At 35.8% G+C, this 27444-nt stretch overlaps 1 protein-coding gene across 10 annotated transcripts in view; it reads left to right on the top strand.

Moving 5' to 3' along the window:
• LOC149801718 (potassium/sodium hyperpolarization-activated cyclic nucleotide-gated channel 3-like) overlaps positions 1 to 27444 on the top strand; it is a 326034-nt gene that overhangs the window by 137123 nt on the left and 161467 nt on the right. For all 10 annotated transcript variants that reach the window (XM_089956019.1, XM_089956020.1, XM_089956018.1 and 7 more), the window contains exon 2: positions 8529 to 9376. In XM_089956019.1, the coding sequence (XP_089812145.1) occupies positions 8553 to 9376 (824 nt within the window). In that variant the 5' untranslated portion in view covers positions 8529 to 8552. The remainder of the gene's footprint in view (positions 1 to 8528; positions 9377 to 27444) is intronic.

Below are 27444 nucleotides of genomic sequence, written 5' to 3'. Positions count from 1 at the left end.
TAGATCAGTGATGAATTTCCACTCATTGATCATTAGTGACGTATGATAATAACGATAAAAGTATTAATGATCCCCGTTTTCTAAATGAATTTAATATGGTACACTATTTCATTGCAATCTTTTCTTCTTTCCGTTCCCACCTCCCCTGTCATGCATAATGGACAAAATATGCAGAAATCTGGAGTGAGAGAGAAAAACAATGTGGGCTGGATGAAAACCTAGAAATTGAACTTAACTTACACCAAGCAACCTACAAGAATATGATTTGTCGTAACGGTTTGTGTACACTTTCCTTGGGATTTATCTACAGTGTTTATATTATCAATGATGCAACGTTGCAATAGCCTGGCGACGATGAACGGTAAATTTCTTGCTTACAAGGCACACATACTGTAATGTATTTAATGCTTTATGGTTGTTTTTGATGTTATTTCATAAACCTATTATAATGTTCTAGAATCGAATATTATTAACTAAATGTGAAAATGTCCAAAGCCCGCCTCTCTCTCTCTCTCTCTCTCTCTCTCTCTCTCTCTCTCTCTCTCTCTCTCTCTCTCTCTCTGGACCATCGTAGCAAGATATGCTCGAAAATCCATGAAAAGACGAGCGTAGAGGATTTTCGCTTGTGTCATACGACGGTGTCTCTGTATCTATGAATGGTGGTAAAAGTTGAGTCAAACCGAACAAAGGAGAGAGAGAGAGAGAATTACGATGCTTTGAAATACATTAATTTTATTTAAAGATCATGTATCAAATTATAAAAGACAGTTGGTAGTAGACACAGACGACAAGTTGATCGTTTTACTTAACGCAGTTTCTTCATTCTAAGATTATCTACCGTGACGTTCTAAAATCCAGAATTATACTGTTGAATCCTCCTCCGGCTTCAGACTCAGAGAATTGGTATCGAGTAGTAAAAAGGTTTTCGGCTATTTGCTCTAATATTCCAAATCTTTTCATAAGATCCGTTCCTCGAGGGATATTATCTTTCGCGATTTTCAAGGATTGGTGTATAATGATCCGAAATCCTACCAATGCAGTTAGAGCCGGAATTTTCGAGACATTGATCGATTTTCATGTCATAAAAGTATTGGAAACATCTCCGAAAGTAGTGTTAATTGTTTTGTTTAATCGTTAAGGACTTAATGCTGTGTAATATTATTTCATTTTCTCAGTGTACTTTTGGATTCCTCGCTCAATATTTGCAGAAATGAGCAGGGATTTTTTAATTGCACTTTTTTATACGGTGGATATTTGAATGGTTTGACCAGTCATAATTCAAGAAGGTCCCCTAGTAGTCTTCTCTATGAACTGAAAAGGTTGCGTATATATATTTTTTATGGAAATATACCATATGCAGTTGTGCATTAACCCACTCAAACAAGAATATTTTTTTTAAAATCTTATATCAACAGTTAAACAGGTTATCAACTTGAAAAGTCCATATCACTGATCTTTAGTATCGTGATTGACGTATTCAAAGTCTTTTCATTCTTTTTAATTTTGTGCTGGATATGTAACGGTTTCATTGAGACAAAACTGAAATGTACAATCTGGCAGTCGAGTCAAGCTGCATGATCATTAGCCGCATAATGCGCCCGGAGATTAGGCCCTGTGGTTTTTTTTGTGATTGATACTAACAAACTGCATATACCCATAAAGATACGGATCTGTGATGTTTGCAGCTTGACCGACTTATGAGCGGGTAAAGACAATAAACTGTGAAAGTAAATCCAAGCACCGGTTTTATTAATTTTTTAATATATCACAAGATGACACAATGTGAGTTTTATTCTTTTTACCTAATTGACCTCTTCTCAGTGAAATTTGGACCTGTGATTAACTGTATTGCTGTAATAGACGTATATTTGTTTGCACCTAGTTTCGCCCTGTATAACTATGGGTGACAGATAACTTAAGTAAGATAGTTATCTTCAAAATCTTCGATTTATGCAAAACATTTTTTGCTCTTTATCTGCATTCTTATTTACTTTCATCTATTTTAGTGAAAACATTTTCCATGCTACAAATATCCTTGTGTCTACACACGGCATAATGACATGAAAAAGAAAACTTTATAATACTCGTGTCAATACTCCTTTTGACACAAATATTATGAAGTTTTCTTTTTTTATGTAACTCGGCATGATACATTCAGCTGATCTAATTTGCTTTTCAGAGAAGCAGTACTCATGACTATTTACCAATCTGCATACGTTAACTACATACATGGGCACTCTAAGCAGGAAGAATGTCATGTGTCAATCTTCCATGACAGAGCATGCCTGGTAACAGAGTTTTGTAGACGTACATTTATATGGATCTTCCTTTTAATATTAAACAATACATTCAATACATTTATCATACAACTTCACAAAATTTGCGTGAAATATCGATAATGACAAGATGTAGATACCGCGTGCCTATTCAAATTGTATTTACATTGATTCTTGATAAATATTGTTCGAAAAAAGAATTCTAGCAGGTTCTAAGGCTCTAATCAATTGAGATAACTTTTTCAATGTTTACTTAAATGTTGTTGAAATTTCGTACCAGTTTTTAAAAACTTGTATTGACTTTCCCTCCAGTTCTCAACTCTATATACACAAATACAGACGCAACACATCGATTCTCTGCGGTGTGTACCAAGGGGTATAACTGTGGAAAATATGGTTGGCATGACGTTATCGACTAAATAGCGGAGAATTTTGTCTACATAAACAAGCTTAGTCTGGAAGGAACCCAACTATGAGAATAAGTTTCATAGGCGATTAAACTGTGGTAATAAATAATTACGGATATTTAACAGAAATCTAGCTAGATTAAGACGGAATCGAGGTATGTATTGCGTTTCATAACAATTATATAATTGAAATTTAGTAACGGACTGTGGTCAATGCGAACTTCAGCAGCTAGCTTAGAAACACACAACTCTTTCAGTTGTGATGGTACTCTGATATAGTCAACAGAGTGCAAGGGCATCTGCAAAATGTTTCCTTCTTGGGGATTGGGTGAAGCCACTATAAAAAAAAAAGACGTGCTTTCAAAATCATCTCAATAAGATGAATTGGAAAGGCAAGCTCCCACAATGGGAAACGTGTGGTTTAATATTTTGGGGATTTCTTTAAATCTGATTGCAGACTTGCAAGCATTATAATACTTAATTATCTGTCGAAGATATCTAAAACAACCAAAACGCAGTCACCAAATATCCAAAGATACTTCTATATCCCAAACTTTCCCTATCTTATACGCGTCGAACTAAAAGCACGACCATATTCGTTCAAGAGAATCGATAGTTATGACATCAATTTGTCAATCTCACCCCACAGAAGAAAATTTATACGAATTTCTGCAGATTATAAAGGCCAGTATCATTAAAAATTTTATTATTCTTTACTATGCTTTTTAAAAGAGACAAAAAATACCGAGATCAATCCGTCAATCTAAAAGCTTGAGCAATCTGTTATTATCCAAATCTAATGTCAATATTATTGTGTTGATGATCTTAAATACCAAATTAACGTTGACATTGTCATGATATAATACGAAAATCAGAAGATGACGCGGTATCATAATCATTGGCTTTGTATCTTTTGTATAATCTAGAGGATTGGCTTTATTCATTAAATAAACGTATTTGCTACATAGAATTTATCGATAATTTGTTTCTTAATTGTCTTTATCTATTTAGCCATGTCATGTATACGTAGTCAAATATGTGTACTTTATAATGTTTTCAATTGCGTACGCGCAAATTCAATGCGTGCTTTCCCACGCAGGAATGCTTTAAAATAAAGCGTTTTCCAGTTCATGTTCATTTCTGCTCTTTAAACTTAAGTTGACAGGCATTTAATGCTTAGAAAACGTATAAATAAAGAAAATGTCAAAATCTTTACTTTTTGAGAACCATGACGAGGAAAAGAAAATAAATTTCATGATTTTTGGATATAATTGGTAAAACGTTGTGTATTCAAGGTCAACGAAATAAATACGAGATATACGAAGAAGGAATGCAGTGATATTTTTTAAATTCTGTATTGTTTGGTCCTTGCATTGAGACGATATATTTTAATGTACAGTAAGACACATTTATAAACAATCTCATATGACAAATTTCCTATTTCGTTATATTCATTAATAATTCTTTCCATCATTATTTAAAATAATAGTTCTTTCGATCATTATTTATGGAATAACTATTCAACAGGTACCCCAAATCACTTTGTGCCAACCATAAATTCGTTCAAACCAATACTTACCGAGTTTTTCTTGCCATGAATATTTATATACGTAAGTCTGAAATTTAACTACTGTCAAACAAGGCTATACAAGTTTTGTCTCGGATGCATGAAGGCAAATCTAACTGCAATTTGTTTAAAAACAATATTCACAAGTTATTCTACACAAATCATTGTTTAAATTTTTTCTATTGCAGTTTTCTAAAGTCTGAATTTTTATCCAATGCTCTGTTTAATCCAGGATTTAATGATTTATTCCAAAGTACAATCTGAATATATATGTACTGATGCTAATCTTTATTTGAATTTCATTTAAATTCTAATTTTGTTACAAAACAAAAAATATGCTTCCGTTAAAAGAACGTTTTAAAAGATTATGTAATCAAAACGTTTCCCCCCATCCAGGGTTTTCTTGCACAGAATTTAAGTGTATTCACAGATTTATCTCCATTGAATGAATTTTACTTCCTCTTCCGTATCTCTCCTTTACTGTTATTTGAAAAGTTCTCAAGACGTAAAATCAGATTTGAGGTTTCATGCATAAAACCCAAAGCAACAAGTCAAAAACCCAAACATTTCTTTCCAATGAGCTTTGCGTCATCAGTTACGATACGTCGACTTGCATTAAAATTGCATCACTATTTACTTTATATTTATGCTTTATGCGTAGCTCTGGAGATAAGACATGAACATTTGCAATGGCAAAGATACAAAACTTCAATTTTAAGATTTTTTCAAATGAGAATTTGCATTTTGTCTTTTTCTTATCGTCGTCTATTTATCATGCATTTGTTGCATTCATGCTGTCTACAAAAGGGTCCATTTAATCATCATACATATTGGCTTGTATTATGCAAAATCAGCAATAACATGTATTCTCACATGACCATTGATCATGCAGGTTTTAGGTAATTGATAGAGTTTTGCCGAAGCACTCAGGGAAAAAAACTGAAGTTTCAGATTTCTTCGTGTGGTTCTAACAATCCCATCGTAAACCAGCAAGCGTTGCTCACGGCAGATGTATATTCTTCAGATTATGGTTAGGACATGTCATAGGAAATTTTAAATATATAAAAGTTATTTAAACTGAATCCGTATCTATTTCATAACGTGAAAAAAAAAAGTCATAATATTTTTTGTTTTCTTTTACTTTTGATTTCTTGTTTAAAACAATGTATTTTGAAAATCAAGCAATCTGAACTTCCCTTTTAAGAACAGGTATTTTATTACTTATCAGTTTCCTTGATATGTACATGTTCTATTGGTAGTCTGTACTGACTGTCTGACATTACATATATGTTAATTCATAACCTGTAGCTAATAATCCAAAGAGAATAACTACATTCACCACAAATTAACCCTAAATCTTATTCGAACTGTATTGCAGAGCTCACCACTTTCAACTCATATTTTTAACATACTAAGCTAACGTAGAATAGTTGATTAGTCTCATTGAAATATTTGAAACGAATGCTTTTAACCTAATGCACTGAATCTGGTTTTTGAAGCATTTCTTCGGTCAAGTACATTGAAGAGTGAATCATTTACTTTTTGAGGATGGACGGGTAGCCTGTGATTTTCTTTCGAACTGTGATAATTACTTTCTCTTCTACCTAAAGATAATTTGTTTTTACTAATATAATTGCAGTAAATGTTTGATTGTTTTGTTTTATTATCTGCATGCTAACCTCCCCTCTCCAAGTATGTTAATGGTCGGTCCCTAGTGTACAAAGAATGCTTGCATCTCATGAAGCTGTGATGTGTGTGATGTGATTTGGATTTTTAACGTAGCTTTAACAATTTTTCAGTGATATCGCTACGATGTCTGCAATGTGGCAGTTTATAGTGATGTCTAGTACTGGGGCATCATGCCGCAGACATGTAGCATGATGTCCCACCCAGTCACATTATCCTGACACCGGGCCGACCAGTCCTAACACTAACCTCTTAATGCTGAGCGCCAAGCGAAGCAGCTGTTAGTACCGTTTTTGTAAGTCTTTGGTATGACTCGGCCGGGGATCGAACCCACGACCTCCCGCATCCGAGGCGGACGCTCTAACCTCTCACGAAGCTAATGTAACATAAAGGAAGGTCTCCATCAGAAGGTTTTGATGCTAGTGTGTAATACCTTTGGGTGGCTATCTAATGACACAGTGCTACATTACGATTTTACATTACCATTTTATAACAAGACTTTTTATTCTGTATAGAGAACTTTGATGTTCCAAAAATGTCAATGGGAAGAATTATTTCTTATTATTATAATTTTAAAGTTTATAACAATCGTCTGCTGAATTAGCGTTTGTGTTGATAACGTGGCCCTCAAAATTCCCACACATGGCAAGATAGTAATACAAAATGCACAACAAGAATCAACCATACCGTTTTTTACTGCGTAATAATTAATATGAATTTTCCCAATGGTATACAAATGGTGTTGGTTTTGATTAATGAAGACGATAACAAAATTAGTATGCACGCCAAAAGGGCACGAACAAAAACAGAGTTCTCATTCGTTCAGTGCTGTTCATTGCAGTGAATCTACACAGACGACACGAGGCAGGTATCCAGAAAATGTCAGATCACGTGCTTTGCTGATAAATAGTTTTATTTACCTGATTCCGCATGATGTTTATTGATTCCTAAGTCTAAGAAATAGGCATGATATTGTGTTGTAATATACCGTGATTTGGCTTGCATTTCACCGACCAGTCATATGAGAAAAAGTGCGGAAATTTTTCAATTCAGAATCGTCTTTTCTTCTTTTAATTAGAGGCTCGTTTTAGAAATGTTCTTGCAGCGACTTTGTTGAGGAAGGCGTCATGTCTCTTTCAAAGCAAATTTTAAGATGGAAACAATGACAATAATAATCCGGGATGGAGGAAATACAATGTAAACAAAGAATTGGCTCGAATTTTGTCCTCCATTAACCAGGCTGTTTTTCGATTTTATATATTTAGAGTGAACGTGTTTGCTAAGGAGAGGGAATGCATTTCCACTCAGAAACATACACAATATACAATAAAATGAGATTCACGTTTGGTGTTCTGCTACGTAACTTCAGTGCATCTTCATACAGTCGATATGGCTGTATTCCAGAAAATGTCAGGTTCTGTAGTTTCTCAAATGATAACATTATTACCTGACTCGTATGATTAACTCTTCTGTTTGAAAAATTAGGTTGAAAATATAATACAAATACAGAGCGATTTAAATAATTTATAATAGTATGAAAGAGAAAAGGAGAAAGAGAATTTACTTCTGTATTCGAAATGTCAATCCAGTTATTATTATATCGATTTATTCCTTTTTCAATTGGACTAATCTCTCACTGAAGACACAATATCATGCCTATTTCTTAGACTTAGGAATGAATAAACATCATGCGGAATCAGGTAAAAGAAGTGTTTCTGATCCATCAAGAACTTTGTATGAAACACATGTAAATCACATTTCTCATAACGATAATTTCATAATTGATGAAAATTGTTACTTACAATGTTAAATTTAATTTTATTAGGTTTAATGCGGTTTATCATCATTTCCTTTGACATACTGGCATGATGTGAATGTTCGTCACGTACTACGTTTATTGTATATATCTTTACAAGAACTCCAACAGTTTTGGATTCATGACTTTTTCATGTGGTTTTGCATGTTTTTGTTTATTTCGAATAATTTAGTTTATCTTGTGAGAATAAAATGCGGATTAAGGATGACATGCACAATCGTCATTTTGATGTCACTTTTCAGTTAACCAAATGTATTTTATTACTCCACTCCTTCTTTGACAGAAAGTTGGTTCCACCATTGTTCTATTCTATGATAAACATAAATTGTTATATATCTACGTTCAAAGGAAGTTAAGGAGTTGGACAGCTACAGTTTGTTTCGGCTTTCGAGCATTCATGTAGACTGTTCAGTATGGTCTGCCCTCAATAGATTATAGCTTTTATTTCTAAAATAGTTTAGGATATATATATATATATATATATATATATATATATATATATATATATATATATATATATATATATATATATATATATATATATATATATATATATATATATACTACTTAAGTGTGTCTGACGAAAAGTTCATTGGCACATTAGTCACTTTAAATGATCACTGTAGAATAGTTGTGTGACAAAGGATTCCTTAACTATCCTTAACTCTCAACGTTTATGATTGGGGTAATACAATATTATAATATTTACAGAGCAATTTTATATACAAAAAAAATTAATTAAAGAAAGAGTAAACTAAGGTCTATGTTTCTTGCAGTACACTCAACGGTCATTCGATAGAATGTCGGTGCCAACAAACCCTTCAAGGCAGCCTCTTATCAACGATGGTTTGGGTGACCAATTGTCCTCCAGCTCCTCTTCAGACGAGAAGGAAAATATACGCCTCGTTACTATTGCATCCGATAAAGTACAGGACAGTAATGATTCCCGACCACCTTCTTCTTCCCTGTCAGCGGAAGGCGGTAGGTCTTATATGAGTGGCATGCTTGATCCCTCTTCATCTTCGACTAAAACCAAAAGTAGCCGAGTGGTGTCGAGTTTATCTCCGACCATGCAGCGTTCTGACTCGGTCAAGTTCAAAAAGCCAGCAAACGGGAGCGCCGTTCGCGGCAGTGTTGGGTCCACGGAGCACCATCATACACCACCTCGAGCTTCAAGGCGCGTGCCAAGTTTAAAACTCAAACGAATGAATGCTGCTTCTTCACGAGTTACGGAGAAAGCAGAGGCAACAGTGCCCTGCCTGCCTCAATGCGGAACAGCGAATCCGTCTATTACTATTACGATCGATTCTGACGAGGAGTCAATATACAGCGATTACCTGAGCCCAGACTTAAATTACAAACCGGAGATGACGGTGCACTTCATTGGAGATAATACAAGTCTTTACGGAACTCCAAAAGAGGAATTAATACCGCCACAAGAAAATATCAATATGGAAAAATCAAGTCCCACCACATACTTAAGGGACCAAATTTACTCCTTTTTCCAGCCTTCAGACAATAAGTTGGCGATGAAACTATTTGGTAACACAAATGCGTTGATGAGGGAAAAACTGCGACATAAACGAGATGGACATTTTATCATCCATCCATGCAGTGATTTTAGGTAAGTAATTGTTTTATTAATATTTAGTTCATAAGGATCACGTTTGAAATTTTGTTGTGCAATGCGCAATTTCATTCTGAAGGATGAAAGACAGGTTCATTATATAAAGTCAATACATTCCAGCATGTCTCATTCTTTTGTTTTCTTTCTAACAGCATTTACGAATTGTAGAGCTCACTTTGAAAACTAATGAAATAAACACAAGAAAATGCTAATACTGGACTTGCAAGAAAAGATACAAGTTAAAATGTGCACATGAAAATACTATCCATATAAAGACATTGATGGATGTTGTCACAATACATATTATTTGTAGCGGGCATCGAAATCTTTATGTCGAGTTGTGCTCTTAAACTCCTAATATTGCCGTACCAAATATTTATTAGAACGAGGTAGAGTGCACTTCATTTTTCATTTAGACCAAGACAATATATACAGTACAAACTCGATACGAAACATTGTCAATAGAATCCAAGTTGCCGATCATCGAACCATTAAACCCGCATTTCATGTCACAGAAAATTAATATCCTATTAAAATTGCATGCCTGTCATTTGTAAGATTTTTACATGCTATGAAAACATGTTAGGATGCGGGTTATACCTAATGTATTGACAATTTTTTTCTGGTGGGGAGATTTGGACGGGGAGTAGGCTGGGAAATTGTTTTATAAGATATATCCAATCCATCATAAACAAAATTGTATAATATTTTGTGATGAAAAAAGAGACAGAAATATCCGTTAAAAAAAAGAAAATCTCAGCCCCTCTCTCTCTCTCTCTCTCTCTCTCAGTAGCACTGATTTAAGAAATTCCCAAATTCTCCGCGAGGGTTATAAAACCATTTTAAGCAAAATGGAAATCCTTACCAGGTATATGATTCCCCGCGGCGAGAAACGTTTACATTGACTATTTATGTTGACAACTTTTCACAATGGAGCCACACAAGAACATCGTAAATGAAAATTAATCCATTGCTTAAGTTTCTTTACTGGACACGTGTTTTTCTTTGAATATTCATTTTATAATGTTTTATCCTCGCTTAAAGTCATCGGGTGATCAACAGGGTCTCCGTGGCAGAGCAATATTTGTACATGGTATATAAGCATCCACCTGTTTCAAGCGCTGGAAGCAGCTATAGGTTGCCCGAGAATCACACCCTGCGCCATAGTCGCTTACATTTTTGGATAATATCCCTACGCCGATCAGCTTCACGTCTGTATGTTAAGAGCAACAAATTAGTTCCAAACACCTGGCCCTATAACTTTGTTAATTTTCATGTCTTACTGAAGTCAATCTAATAATCTCTTGGAAGTAATCTTAAACAGCCTATTAATATGTGTTTTTTGCAAAGCGTATGATTCCCCATTCTTTTTGAGCACTTCGTTGTCAAATCTTCATTTTTGGAGTTTGCTCAGCGTTAAGAGGTTAGTGTTAGGACTGATCGTCCAGGTGTCAGGATAATATGACTGTTGGGACATCATACTACATGTCTGCGGCATGATTCTCCGTAGCTAGACATCACTATAAACTCCACACTACAGGCATCGTAGCGATATAACTGAAAAATTGTTGAAGCTACATTAAAAATCTAAATCATACACACGCACACATTTTCTGGCGTACGTAGTTTTGCGTGTTATAAAGCTCTTCATTTTCCGTGGAAAGTAAATCTTGCTTGTAGTTCGCAACCTCATAATGCTTAAATTGAAGTAATCGGTTTTAAAACAAACAAACATGCAACTTGTGAAATTTGTTTAATCGAGGCAGCTGGGGTTTATATAAGAAGATATACTTTTCAAAAAATAATAGCCCATCCCCCACCCCCCAAGAAATGTAAATGGTCGGACCCTTGTCTATTCAATGCAGCAATAGTCTTGTAAATTATTAGCAGACATGGGATTTTGTGTTCGTAATGTTGTTCATTGTTGTCATTAGGAGAGTGATCTAATGTTTGTGCTTCAGTGATCATGTGCTAATCTTGAAGACTCGTGTGGTTGCTCAGGTTAGTACTATATCCTTCCAAAAACGTCTATTGTACAACCTTAATTTATTCTCACATTCCTATACGTGTACACTGGTGTTTTCCAATGCAGACCACTGGTACTGGTAGAGGATACCTGTCTTTCATCACCTGACTGCTGTGTTTCATCACATGGTCTTCTTAACTTCTTCTACGATCACAGTGCCAGGGTCCCATGAGCCCGTCCAAACAAATATTTTTTTTTTTTTGCACTATAGAGAAAACCTAGGAACAGGCAATATACTCATCAAATACCGTAATTTTGTACCAGCAAATTGCTATCAACATTGCAGAGGTCCATCGGTAAGCTTTGTATAAGGGCCCAAATATGATAGGTACGCCACTGAAACATTCCCATCATTACTTTAGCATTGTCTCAAAATAAGTTAAGATAAATATTAAATTGCATCACATTTTCATGTTGAAATGTGCGGCGGATGAAGTCAGAGTCCCGTAAAAAGAACGTTTTTCACCACATAGTCTTTCTACACGTACAGAATATGTAGTCCGGTTTTTCGTTTAGGGGTGAGAGAAAATGTATCCTTCATTATGCATTAGAGTTGAATGGGAACGTTCCACGCTCGGGTTCAGAACTTTGTGTCAGATAATCGTGAAATCCTTTTGCCTGTCCAAAATTTCCGATCCCGTAGGTGGAATTTTCAAATCCTACAACGATGTATATGAAGGATTCTATAATTATTGAACCTGTTTCTCTGATTGTAGACTCTATTCAGTCAAGTGCGCTAACCCATGTTGATATTGTGTATCTCGACATCAAGATGGATGATGTGCCTACCAAAATGAATATACGAAAACTATATGTACAAATACGCGGCATTCTTCACCAGATTTTTATTCCCCACAGCCAGTAACGTTTATATAGATTATTAATATTGACACGTCTGCCACAAACTCACAGCTTTGCAACATCTCGTGCATATGTTTAGTAGAAGTATTCCTGGTTTATTTAGACCTCCTCGGTTGAATCGAACCCACGTGGAGGTCACATGATTTCTTTGAAGCAACCATATGTCTGAACATGCACATTATTTTTGGCGCCTACAGTCATCTCTCTCTCTCTCTCTCTCTCTCTCTCTCTCTCTCTCTCTCTTGAACACTTCACTATTGAGATTACAGTCAATATGTGTTGTATGCCATGAAGGCTCACTGAATCTTTGCAAGGGTGATAATAAAACTATCCGAACAAAAACTGGACAACCCTCAGTCAGATTTTCGATTCACGACAGAGAATCGTTTACACTGATTACTTTGATACTGACCGGTATGCCACAAAATCATCAATATTGTACTCTCCTCTGTTAGATTCTTTCTATAAAGTAATAACCAAAAGTATGTCTTATCATTATATCTTTATATAAGTTTTGCTATATTGTTACGCTGTTATTAACCAAAATTATGTCTTATCATTATATCTTTATATAAGTTTTGCTATATTGTTACGCTGTTATTGTATGCATGTTAATATATCACATTATATATCCAAACTGTTGAGCAGGATAGCCTCATGCTTACAAATCTGTATTCACACACACACACACACACACACCTCCTCTCTCTCTCTCTCTCTCTCTCTCCGCTTCCAAATGACTCTTCAATATTTTAACTTCTTTAGCACTGACATCTTATCGGTGTAACGGGTAGAACTAGGTGCTTCGTTATGATAATTCTAGTGGCAGAGATCCCGTCTAGAGTTAGGGAGTTCCCGTTATCAAGCCTCGGCCTTGTCATGTATTTTATCACATTCCTAAACAGTATGGATATAGATTTTTCCAGCGCAGAAAATTATTCTCTTACCCGACAAGTCACCTTTATTCTGACTCTGGGACTTTTTTGACTTTCTAATGCGTGCACTTAGCACACTAAGCAGCAAAGTGAAAGCGTCTCTCAAGCATGAAGTTTCGTACCGAGCGACCTAGCTATACATAAAGACCATTGTCACAATTATTATATTTTTAGATTGATATTCTAGCTATTATTTTTGAATGATAAACCAAAAATAGAACAAAGCTGAATCGGGACTGCATCATTCTGTTGTTGTTGTTTCGTTGGGGTTTTTTTTGCCCATCTCAATTAATCTTATGGATAAAAGTGGATTTGAATTTTCAGTCTTTTCACCCTTTATATCATTGCGCAAGCTCTCTTCAATAGACGCCTGAGACATTTCCAACCCCTGTCCTTTTCATGATAAAATGGATTGTGCGGCAAGGGAGCGGGAAATTGTAATTTTTGAAAAAAGAAAACTTGGTTACCAAATAGATTTTGAAAATAATATTGCCTATTACAGGCCAAGCCCTAGAGCAAGACGAACGAGGCAATCGGAAATTAACTCCGCAATGCAATTTTTTTTGCTTAGGGCTCCACTCATCGCTTGCTGCCTTGGGCCCCGCACATCCTCAGGCCGGGTCGGGCCTAATATGTGAAAAAAGTGATCAAGAATGAATACTAAACATCATACTAGTGATTTAAAAAGGTATTTTGATATAAAAGACAAAAATATCAATGTTGGAAAGGCCGTCGTCCCCGAAAATTAGAAGGTTAGTCTCTGGTGCATCAGTAATGGATTTGAAAATTCCACACTCAGACACGAGGGTGGATTATTCCTAACCAAAACCAATGCATATCATGGACTATATTGTCCCCTGGTTACATCTACGCATGATTCCGCATCTGCCCCTCCAGTCGATCTAGAAAGGGTGCTGTTAAGTGAAAGTCTGGTATGTGTCTCAAAAATGCAAAGAGAAAATGTGTGTGTGTGTGTGTGTGTGTGTGTGTGTGTGTGTGTGTGTGTGATATGGATTTTTAACGTAGCTTTGAAACATTTTCAGTCATATCGCTACTATGTCTGCAGTTTGGCAGTTTATAGTGATGTCTAGCACATGGGCATTATGCCGCAGACATGTAGCATCATGTCCCACCCAGTCACATTATCCTGCCACCTGGCCGACCAGTTCTACTAACACTAACCTCTTAATGCTGAGCGCCTAGCGAGGTAGCTGTTAATACCTAATGCATCCGAGGTGGACGCTCTAACCACTAGACCACCAGAGCGGTGAGAAAATTTAACGGATAGGACTGTGTACATTGTTTTAAATGGCTCAGGTAGTTGCAAGCCTGTCAAAAGTTAATGCACCCAGGTTCGAGCCCTAGTCAGTCGTGTGTTTGTTCACACTCACCTGTGTCATACAAATTCCCCAATCTTTTTCAGAATTATGCCTGAATAAAAATGTAGGGTATTTCTAACTATGTTTTTTATTCCAATGCATTGAAACATTTGCAGTGATTATTATTCTGCCCCTTTGTCCACATACTTGACACTGGACAACCTAATACGTAAAGATTGCTGTGACATCATAGCTTCTGTCTATCAAGCACGTGTTCTACCCTGAACAGTCATGTTACTCTAGTTTACGATCTTTTTCAAATTAAAGTCACATGGTACACACGTGATTATATTTAAATCTAAGTATCGATTTATTTTCGGTTCCTCGTACGCAGTGATCTCTCTCTCTCTCTCTCTCTCTCTCTCTCTCTCTCAGGCACCAAGATCAGTCTAGATAATTACGTTCTCGATCAAGACCTATTTTGTATTTTGTATTGAATATATGTTCCAAGAAAGTTCATAATTTCCAATTGGATACTTGATTTGAAGCATTTCTTGGCTTTCCTCATCCGAGGTTTAGTTCTCTGCAGTAAGTAAAATTTATAATGATTATTTTAGCTGACCGGTGTGTCACAAAGACAGCAACCTTTTGCATATCGTTTGATCCGTTATATAGGCTTCTCTCTATCTCGGAAATATTACAGCAAGGATTTGTTATTGCTTGTTCTTCTTCTTCTTCTTCATATTATTATTATTATTATTATTATTGTGGCCCCGGAATCTCTCCTTTACAGGCATTCACGCATTGAACTCTTGTCCGAGTTCGAGTTTCGGCTGGATTAAAATAGATATATGATAATATGTTTTTTTGTAGGTTTGGAAAGATTCTGCTCAATCAATACGACATTAAACAGCCATTAAATCAGGCGTCGGCAACCTAAGACAGTCATGCCAAAGGTGGCACGCCAAACTTTTTGGAAGGCACGCGGTGCGAGTTGTAGTTTTATCATCTATGTACTAAACACGATAGTTAAGTTCAAGGGACGATTATAATTTGGCATGCAGCACTCTACAATTGAGTGGACCTGGCACAGCAGTTCCAAAAGGTTGCCAATGCTATTTAATACCTCTACAGAATAAATCGGTTGCCTCTTTCGTCATATTTTCACACCAAAATTAATGTTGATTAAAAATCCATTTACTTCGCATGTACTGGATCGATTTATTTGCTCAAAAGAAATGCTGTGGAAAGTGGTGCTTGCTCACTATTACTGGTATGAATATATCGCAGCTGAACTGGTCGTTTGGCCATTTTAAACATGGAGTTCGTCAAGCGGGTTGGCACCATTGCGTTAAGCATACAGGCTGGAGCTGTGTTTCCGGTTTGTAGGAACATTTGGTTTTACTCGGGCCTAAATAAGCAGTCGTCATTAATTTTTATGATGTTGTAATAGTAGGATATCACAATATTTTACATTTTACGTTTTACATCTCTTGCTTCATACATAGCAAATTTTACAATTATTTTAAGTCTCCCAGCTTTAACTCTGTATGTGGTTAATTAATTTTACGCCCACAACACTGTGGCCAGGTTTGCCCTAATATATGGATTTCCTTTCATTTCAAGACTCATAAAATGAAGCTTAACGTTATGCATGGACCGCCAATTAAGCACCGTCATTTGTTGTCCAGCATTTGTCATTTATTCTTTCAGCATATGTCATTCCGGCCAACAACAAAAAAAAAAAACAAACATGATCGATCATCTCCTAGATAATGATAACCAAATCAAAGGTACCACATCATAGGCGCCACATAAAAGGCAACCCTAACAAAGTCGGGATTTGTACGCTTCTTGTGTGTGTGTGTGTGTGTGTGTGTGTGTGTGAGAGAGAGAGAGATAGATAGATAGAGAGAGAGAGAGAGAGAGAGAGAGAGAGAGATTTGGATTTTTAACATAGCTTTAAAAAATTTTAAGTCATATCGCTACGATATCTGCAGTGTTAGTTTAAAGTGATATATAGCACTGGGGCATCTTGTCACACACATGTAGCATCATGCACCAGTCACATTATCATGACACCAGGCCGACCAATCCTAACACTAACCTCTCAATGCTGAGTGCATAGCGAGGCAGCTGACAGTACCATTTCTATAAGTTTTTGGTAGACTAGGCCGGGGTTCCAACCCGCGATCTCCCGAATCCGAGGCGGACGCTCTAACCACTAGGCCATCGGAACGGTCTTATTCTTATGAAGATTCTGAGCAAATATATAATAGAACGTAATTTATCCAAACATTGATAATAGATGTATCACTTGTTAATAAATATCGTTGGAGTGAAGCGAACCATTGTCTGCTCACTTGTATGTTCATTGCATGCAATTTTCTTGCCATTTCTTTTCATGTTGTGATGAAAACCTTGTAAGGGGTTGAATCTTAGTCATTAGGATGTCTTCAAGAAGAAAATAAAAGGTGAAAAAATTACAGACAATGATGCAGATGAACAACATGCTAGAGTCTATAAAGATGTTAATCCAGTAAGAGTCTGTAATGAAGCTGTCAGTACAGATGCACCAACAACTCAGCAAAGACAATTAGCAACAGATTTAGATGAATTAAAAATGGAACAAATTGAAAATCAGTTAAAAGATGTAGAGGCTATGTTTAAAGAATAGTGAGAATTATTACGTACGAAGAATATAAGAAATGTACAATCACTCGAACACGTCCCTATATGCATTATAATTTTATTATGTATCAATTTAATTTGGAACTGGTTTGAAATGGTTGAGTGAGAGCAGGGAAGGGTCACATACTGGTGAAATATGGTAATTTTAAGAAAACGAAATGGTGAAAGGTCGCACTTTCGTGTGTTAGGTTTTTATGAAAAATTTAAGGACTGGTAATCATACTCTTAAATCACCATTTTGTTTCAAGCATTTTAAAATGACGGGGTAACATTTTGATGAGCTATGGTTTCTTGAAATTTTAAAACTAGAGTCAACCAATGAGATTATACTAACGACAATTACTCGGAAATTTTACCAAACGTTCAAAAAAGAGAGATAAGAAAGTTTGTTGTAATGTTATCTAAAATATCATGTTTTAAAATTTAATGTGAACGAACTCTTTTGCGCTACTATCGTGTTACTTTTCTCCCATGACCTCTTTTTCTTTCGCATTACCATTGTACAATGGATTTTCTTTCTTCCTTTTTGCTTTCTATAAGCCATTTTTCAGTACACAATATTCTATACATGGCGGTCAGTATAACTGGTGAAGGAAGACTCCACGAAAACCTCGGTAAGTACTACCGTCCTACGATAAGCTGTTGGCAAGCTTCCTCATATACCCACATTGGCCAAGCCTAAGACTCAAACCTACGCAGAAAGAGGTGAGATGGCAGTGATCGGTAATGGCTAGCGCTCTAGACCACTCGGCCACCCGAGGCCCCCAAAAGTTGGGCGCTTTGCGGCACAGCAACACAAGTACGTTGTTTTGTGCCGAGGCCATTAAAGTGCCTAGCTCAAGGACACAACAAGGTAGTTGATCTAGGCTGGTCTCTTGTTAGGATTCGAACTTTTGATAACTCTAATATTAAATTCGCAACCATTGTACTGTAATGTACATGTAATTCAATATTGAAAAGTCTATTTTTAAAGAAGAAAAACTATATTTGCAACTGATCTTAAATCTATTCCTGATTTTATATCTGCAATTACTCCAAATAATATTGGAGCAAATAAAGGAATGTATATACTAAAAATCTTGAATTACAAGAAAAACGGTTGCTTCTGATATAATTCTCATGAAAAGCTCTCCTCCACGTTTGAGACGACGACATCGATGTATAGATATTGCATGACATTGTTTCTGACAAAGGTGTTTCAGAAAGAACTATCCATTGTTGATATCAGATTGATGTCGCTGAAATGCTATATCGCGATAGCGAAACAATTAATGGCCGATTACATCGAATAGTTTAGACTAATGAGAACGTTATTGTGAAAGGTCGCTTATCGTTGCACCAGATAATAGCATAAAACAAGGATTTGAACGGTATTAAAATACCGAAGACAGGCATCTGGTTTGTTTCGTTAGCGGGTGATGGTTGCGCCTCGCGTTATATGGGCAACTTCTGTAGGTAACACAAATAGAATGTGTACCGATGAAATAGTTGTATAGACAAGCTGCAAGATCTCATTTATTTTCGACGGCATACTTTACCTAAACTTTGTTTTTGTCCCTTAGACTTTCTTCGTTTTGTTTTAATTTATTGGGGTTTCTTTTCCTTTTGTTGGTCTGTTATTTTTTAAGTTTGTTTTTACATTAATCAAAGGCTCTGAAACTGAAATGTGAGGAAATGCTCTGTGTAAGCCCCCCACCAACACCACCAAAAAAAAAACAAACACCAAAGCACGATTGCACCGTGACTTTTGCGCTACTTTGATTTCTGCATCAAAAGAAGTTGAACATTAATGTCTATAATTTAAGACGATCTACATTACTGTTTAATTCAGTGTTTATTAGGTACAGTTGTAATACAAAAGGACTCGCAGCATGGGAGAAATGAACGATTACTATTGTTATCAACTTAAAATGCCTATACAGAAACAAAGAGCGCTGTCGACGAATTCGTTACTTAACAATATTAGCATGTCATATTTCCACTTGCTCTAATATGTTCTTTCACGTGCATATGATTGCAATCCGTAAAAATGATTAATTAGCTACCGCAATATCTAACAACTAATTGAACTGAAGTTGATCCCCATTTTACTGCAATTAAATGTTGGGATATTTCTTCAATAATTAAAATTAATCTTCTGCTAATAAAATAAATATTCATCTCTTGGCAAATATATGCGGTTCGCCTTCTACTAATAGCGAAAACCGTTGGCAATACTTACGTATCGGTTTTTAGATCAGAGCACACAGATAAAACTTTGAAGTCTAGGCTTGCCACCGGGCTGAGAGATCAGAGCACACAGATAAAGACTTTTAAGGTTAGGCTTGCCACCGGGCTGAGAGATCATAGCACACAGATAAAGACTTTGAAGTCTAGGCTTGTTATCCGGCTGAGAGATTATAGCACACATATAAGACCATGAAGTCTAGGCTTGGCATCTTGCTGAGAGATCTGATCACACAGAAAAGATTTTGAATTCTAGTCTTGAAATCGGGCTCGAACTATTTCTTAGTACTCAGGGAAACGTTTTCATACTGCAAAAGCGTATAGTATATCCTAAACTGAAGGGATATCGGAGAACGGAGACTTTGTGCAATAATATTTATATTTATCTGTGTAACTGAGGTCTGTTTTGTAACCCAGCAGGCAACAAATCAAGCAAAACGTTGACTACTCAGATGCTCTCTCCTCTCTTAGTTGACATGAAAAACGAAATCATAGGGGTAAAGACACAGTCCAAAGGTAGTGGAAGCTAAAACTTTCTAATGGATATGTTTTTTAAGAACCCTGTGTTGCGTGCGTGGAAACTTCGGGGATTGATATCAGTGACATATAGAAACACGGTGTTTCACTCATTGCTACGACGTTTGTCCAACAGAAATTCCTTTTGGAAGCATCATGACCCATGGAAGTTTTGTTTAAATGTTTTTTTTTTCTTCTCGTAATTACTAAATATCACATTCAGCATCAACAGAAAAATTCCCGTTTTCAGCAAACATGTTTTCCCAGCCATATTGTATTTGTTGCGCTTTGCTTGATCATGGAAGCAGGAGCAAATGTCAAAGATAGACTCAAGATGTTTAAACATTGTGCATTCCTTACGGAAAACTACATGGATTTTGAGTGTCGGTAGACCAAAACACACTTAGTAATAATTCAGAAAGCGATACAAATATAAGTCTCATTATAGTCAATTTACAGATGCGTCTTATCAGAAATTATATACATTACCTTACTTTGATCACGGAAAGTCAAAAAGCCTGTCTTGCGTATATATGCGTTTCACCGAAACGAATTAATATGCTATTGCATGCAGCACAACGCATAACTTGTGTAATTGTTTTATGATAACTAGATCTTATTAAGTTTGTTTCTACACACAATGTCTTTGTATGTCTTGCCTGTATTTTATTTGAGACAAGCGATACTCAAGAAGGATTATGGGCCCTAAAATGTACACCGTTTTGTCTATCAGATGTCAAAGACAGCTTGTCTAATTTCTTCCTTTTAATAGCCTAAGGTAAATATCAGAAGTGTTTTTGACGGACACAAGTGTTTCCTATATCTGATCTAATAGATTAAATTGTTATTTTTTTCTCCATTGAATTATCGATTTTTCCCCCACAAACGTCAGGCTTTAAAAACGCCTAGGTTTGCAACGTTTCATCTTGTGCCACTTTTAGCAACCAGATGATAATTATTCTGTCTTAACAGATAAAGCAACACGAAAGAGCAATGTGACTGACACTGCAAATGTGCTCAAACTCTGAAACTGCAACTTAAAACTGTGTTTTAGTACACTTCTGGAAAGTCGGACCGTGTGTGAAGGGTTTGCAGTTAATGCACGTCACGACGTCATGCAGATCTAATCAAAGACATACTCAACAGAAGTTGTTTTCATTGCATATGGTCTCCCAGCAAATGTAGGTACTTTCTCTAACGGACTTCCGGTTGCGATAATTTCTTTAATATTTAATATGCAGAATGTTGAATCTTATTGATTATACAGCAAATCATATTTTAGACAAACTATCGTATTAGTGTAGAATTGAATGACTGAGGACAGGTCAGTTCATTTATGGAAAGGCAAATCATTTACTTGTTTCGTGTTGAAGGTTTATCGAAACAGCTCCAACACAAACAATCCCCATGTTTTATAGAAACGAATCCTAACAGCGAGAGCTGACTGGTTAGAGCAATTTAAAGACTTTATTTCATTTTGGGCCTCGCAGGTACATGAAAGGAAGAGGTTCTTCTTGTTTGTCTTGTATTTTAGGAAATTGGAACTCGATTTTTTTTAAACAAGACTTTAGAAGAAGAAAAAATTATATAGCCTTGGTATGGATTAAATTGATGGTAAATTTTTATTTCTTTGTGGTTATTATTATGCCAAATCAGCAAAACTTCTTATGAAATTATGCGGTTTGTACTTTCGAAAGGTCATCTTACATGTATACAATATATAAACTTCGAAAACTTTTTAGAATAAAGCATTGGTGCTAACAACCTAAATTCTGATTCCGACATCTTGCCTGGCGTAATTCGTACATAAGATGATTCCATTTGAACAGCCTTTGTTTTCGTTATCTATGTGTCTAACTAGTTAGACATACCTACCTAGTTACCTACCTACCAACTTACCCACCTAACCACCCACTTACCTACCTACGTACCTACCCCCATCACATACATACATACATACATACATACATACATACATACATACATACATACATACATGTAAATGAATTGTTCCACAACTATACATCATATCGACTAAACAAACATAATACCCAGAAGTACCGTCTGTATATATTTTGGATTCACGGGGTTATGCATTTGTTGCATTTGCAACTATCAACAAATGCAGTGTTGGCGTATTTCACTACTATCATGAAGTGTGACTGAAATTGATGCGTATGAGGTTTCATGGGAACAACGTGCCGCCTAAAATAAAGAACTGATCGAAATTGCTGCTCTCATATTCTCTAGAGGAAGAAAACAAACCCAGTTAGTCCAAACTACAATAACTTCAGCAGTTATTAAAATAGGGAAGATGGTTTTTCCAAGAGTAGACAATACTACTTACTAAACATGCAAAATAATGAATTATAAAATGCATAGTTCTATAAAATAAAATAAAATAAACAAACTAAAGGATGCTATCGGCTTTTTTTTCTCCAATTTACCTCTGAAGTCTAGAGAGTCCAAACAGAATTTGTAGTCTTTTCAGAGATGAACATCGGAAGTAAGTCCAGGATGCATTCTCTATAACCTAAATTGCACCCATCAATATTGTACCCCACCCCACCCCAAAAGATGGAGTTAGAAGTTTTTTTTAATGCTTCCTATGATATACAAAGTGTTGTTTTGAAATAATCAGGATAACCAGTGACGAAATCATGGTAAATGCTTTTTCTTGAAGAATCAAAATTACGCAAAATACGAAACTGTTGAGCGGAACTTTATATGTATTATTTGTTTTTTTGCAAAACGGTGATAATGAAGAATCGCACTGACTATGACATTATCTCAGTCATTCTTATATCCACCACAGTAATCAAAGAAAATTTGGCCATAATGACCTTTCTGGCTGTTTATCTATTATTGTCATTTGTCATTTGCAACCATTTCTCCTTGATTGAAAGCAAACCTAGATCCACTTACACGTAACATAATAATTCTATCTTGCGCACATAAAAAATAAACAGTCTCAACGCTCTCTTGAAATGCATGTTTACTTAACAAACAAAACGGCAGAGTTCTTCAAACAGCCAACATTCCATAATCTTGTGCGTTTGGGGTACTTCATTCGGCACCACGCTGCCCGACTTTCTATTACTTTTGTTACTGTACAGGGATGATTTCCAATGCATCTATACAAAAAAAAAAAAAAAAAAAAAAAAAAAAAAAAAAAAAAAAAAAAAAAAAAAAACCCCTAAGTAACACTTGAACTTGACCTTTGTGAGTATCGGCACTGTGGCATGGATATAAGCTACTGTGTATACTTTAGCGCTTGATAAAACTATTGAGCCAAACCAGTAGGTGTTACCACAAAAATCGACCTAAGTTTCTTTTATGAACGTATGTATACACAGTTTCATCTCTTTATATAAGCAATCGCTGCAACAGAAACGTGACTCAACGATACACATCCACGGGTACTTAAATATATAAACAAATAGACTCTAAATTGCTTAGCAGTCATCAAAACCATTTGCCACTGTTTACATTTTATTGTTCTTGTGCTAATTGCGTAATCGTGAGAACCGCTTTCCTTCCAGAGTTACATCCCTCAACGATGTGAAATTTTCAATATGGTTAAAGTAGGTCATGAATTTATTCAATATAATGCCTATCATGTAAAAAAGACGTAAATCAACGCCATCATAAGACGTGCACAAAAAGATGTATTCAATAAAATGCATATCAAGTAAAACAAATCACACAAATCAGCACCATCATAAGACGTGCACAAAGAATGTATTCAATATAATGCATATCAAGTAAAACAAATCGCACAAATCAGCACCATAATATGATGTGCACAAAGGATACTTTTTAGGATTAATTAGGTATAACGAAAAGAGAAACAAAAACAAGAAATGGACAGAATTTCATCAACATTGCCACTATCTAGACTTTAAATTAAGTTAGTACTTTAAATGAATTTAACTTAAGCCTGGCATGTTTGGCCAAAGAATTACTTCAATCTGAAATGTTAGTTTTTAAGCATACTGTTGCAATGATTTGGGCGGTGGGGGTGTTATTATATTTGTTATAAAGACACCTCAGTTAGTCGTCACATATATTTCAAATAGCAGCTGTCTATGTCGCTCATAGTGATATAGTCTCTGATTATTATCGTAATGGCATACTCGTTTCTTTTACCGCTCCGGTGGCATAGCGGTTAGAGCGTCCGCCTCGGATGTGGGAGGTCGCGGGTTCGAACCCCGGCCGAGTCATACCAAAGACTGATAAAAATGGTACTAACAGCTGCCTCGCTAGGCGCTCAGCATTAAGCGGTTAGTGTTGGGACTGGTCGGCCTGGTGTCAGGATAATGTGACTGGGTGGGGCATGATGCTACATGTATGTGGCATGATGCCCAAGTGCTAGATATCACTATAAATTGCCACACTGCTGACATCGTAACGATATGGTCCAAAAACTGTTAAAGCTACGTTAAAGTGTCTGTTCATTGCCCTTACAGTGTTGGAAAGTTCCAGAGGTATCCTTTCATTGCCATCAATGCTATAAAGCTCTAGAAGTCTCTTTTCATCGCCATCACAATGCTATAAGCTCTAGATGCCTCTTTTCATCGCCATGACAATCCTATAAAGCTCTAGAAGTCTCTTTTCATTGCCATCACAATGCTGGAAAAGTTCTTGAAGTCTCTTTTTATCGCCATCACAGTGTTGGAAATTCGAGAAGTATCTTTTCATCGCCCTCACAGTTTTGGAAAGTTCCAGTGGTATATTTTCATTGCTATCAATGCTTTGAATCTCTAGAAGTCTCTTTTCATTGCCATCACAATGCTGGAAAAGTTCTTGAAGTCTCTTTTCATAGCCATCACAGTGCTGCAAACTCTAGAGGTCTTTTCTCATTGCCATTAATGCCATAATGCCCTAGGTTTCTCTTTCATTGCCCTCATTTCACGTGATTTGTCTTAAAGCAAAAGTCTACGGAAATATCGTGCAACTTTATCATGTTTCATACGTAGATCGCACACTATTGAAATAAGTGAGTTGTTATCATTCATAGCTGAAAGAAAATGTCTGGACATTTAAAATATCAATCATCCACACTATCTGGGCATAGACAACTAATTCAGTTCATATAGGCTGTAACGTGAATGACTGGCCAAATAACTGTACTTTTGTAATAAGACCGGCAAATCACGCTAGTATTATATGAACGATGTATTAAAGAGGATTAGAATTATATCATATGAGGTCCAAAAGTAATCTATAAAAAAACTGAAATGATGTACCGTGTGGTTCCTTTTTGGGAATACTCCGCTAAGAGGTGCCCACTATAGAACAAACACAGCCTGGTGAGATCTCCCCGTTTATATCAGTACCTGTGCAGTGATTGAAATAACATGAAAAGAGTTCGAGGTTCAAGCATACTACTGGGTACAATTTACCCATGCATGAAATTCTTATAAATATTGCGTTAGTTTTGTTCTTTTCCTGTAATTATTTACAGACAGCAAAAGACCTTCATCATTTTAAATACGGTATTTAATATACCACCATAAATAAGCTGGTTCCATGTTTAATATATCACCTCAAATAGACTGGTTCTATGTTTTTCTGTGACTTGGAATGACATAATTACTTGCATAATAAACTTCGTTGTCAAAAACATTTTTAATATAAGCCTTTCGCAAATGTACAGTTATCTCACAATTACCATTTTCAAAATATCAATGTATTACTTCAAATGTTGAGCCCGATGCAATGATTTAGATAAAATTTTCTGTATAAGAATGCAAGGTTCCCTCTAAAACTTCTTGATCCATGCAAAATGAAGTATTTTGGTTCTTTTTCGGTTAATCTATATAATATAGTCAAGGAATTTTCACACAGATTGCAACATGACTCAGAAAAATTGATGTAATGTAGGATCGTTGCATAGGCTCATATTCGATATAAAATATTCGAAGCAGTCGAGTTTCTTTTGTTTAACGCCATTGAATGTGACTGCCGAAAATCGATATCACTGCCTGTTTCATACCAAGATATATCAGACAGCTGTTGAGGAAAAGTGATGTGCATATTTTTTAATTTTTGGTCTTTACCCAGTGGTATATGTGTTGCTATTTGACACAGACAGCTAATTTCCCATAGACCGTAATACTAATGTTTGGCGAAATTATATTTCATGGTAAGATCAGCTAACATTTTATGAACTATCTAACTAAGAGGTAACCTTTAAAGCGATGAAAATGATTTCTGCGGCTAGTTTTAGAGAAAAATTCCCTTGTAGGTACCTATAATATAAATACAGGCTGGTGAGTGCAAGAGACAAAGAAATGATTTCGGTTCAAGTTCTACTAATGCATTCAGTTAACCCAAAGGTAGGTTTCGTATTGAAACGTACATTAATTCGTTTCCGGTTATTATTTTCACCAAATCTTCCACTTTTTTATTACGATATTTAATATAAAAATATGTGTCTCTGACCATTAGTCATGCTGTAATTTATTCAGATCATCGATAATTTTCCACAAAGAGTTCCTAATTAATTATATCGCTTCTACACGAAAAAGATTCCGTGTTGTTATACATCTAACTGGGCTATGCTATTCCAAGAATGTCCGTTTATCACGCCATGTTACACTCGAAAGCATTAGGTACATTTCGATACTGAACTGCAGGTTCTGTTTCAGCTTGCAGCATCAAGAACAGTCACTAAGCACCAGTAGACTTAACACTACGAGTTATCAAGACCTCGTGAAGTAAACGACTTGATACAGGAACTTGGCTATGTTCAAAACGTCCAGTACACTGTATCATTAATATTTTAAAGTAAACCACGCAATATAAGCATTAGCATTCGACGCGTTTTATCCACAATGGCCAAAGTGGCTTTAGCACTCGAGCCTTGAGGATCATTATATCGTTTGTAGTAATTTGAAATGATGCAAGTATTTCACTTTGTCGTAGCTCGATGACTCCAGTTCGAGCCAAGTTATATGGCCAAAGTGACTTTAGTGTTCAGACCCCAAAATTATTGCAACCAAATGCATTAAGAAGAAATTTTAAAACGAACAAATCTTTTGTTTAACATTTACATATGTGAATAAAACTGAGTAATTTTATTTCGTTCATGGTGAAACTTTCTATTGAAAGATTGCAAGGAGCATTGTTATCAAAATGATCAAATTCCGATACTCCTATGTGTACTCAATTCAGGAGCACACCATGCATGCCGGCAGTTCCATTACTTTTTTATATCGTCGTAATGAAAAGTCGGGAAATAAAAATAAATCTTGAATAATTGCTGAATAAGAAAGAAAGCTAAACAATGTTGTGAAGAAATAGAAAAATTACGGCGTATACCTCGCCACTTTCATCTACTCATGTTTCGAAATTTCGAATTGTTTCCTTATCGTAATGAATTAATAGAGCAGTCTTCTAAAAGCAAGACAGCCTTCACATGGCTGTGATGAATAACAAATTGTCCTGTTCGAAACTTCACTGAGTGTATTTAAAACTACTGTCAAC

Source organism: Sinohyriopsis cumingii, chromosome 4 (assembly GCF_028554795.1).
Source record: "Sinohyriopsis cumingii isolate HCF-2022 chromosome 4, ASM2855479v2, whole genome shotgun sequence".
Classification (NCBI taxonomy): Eukaryota; Metazoa; Mollusca; class Bivalvia; order Unionida; family Unionidae; genus Sinohyriopsis; species Sinohyriopsis cumingii.
Note: the sequence above shows the minus strand (reverse complement) of the source record. Positions and strands in the feature narration are given on the sequence as shown.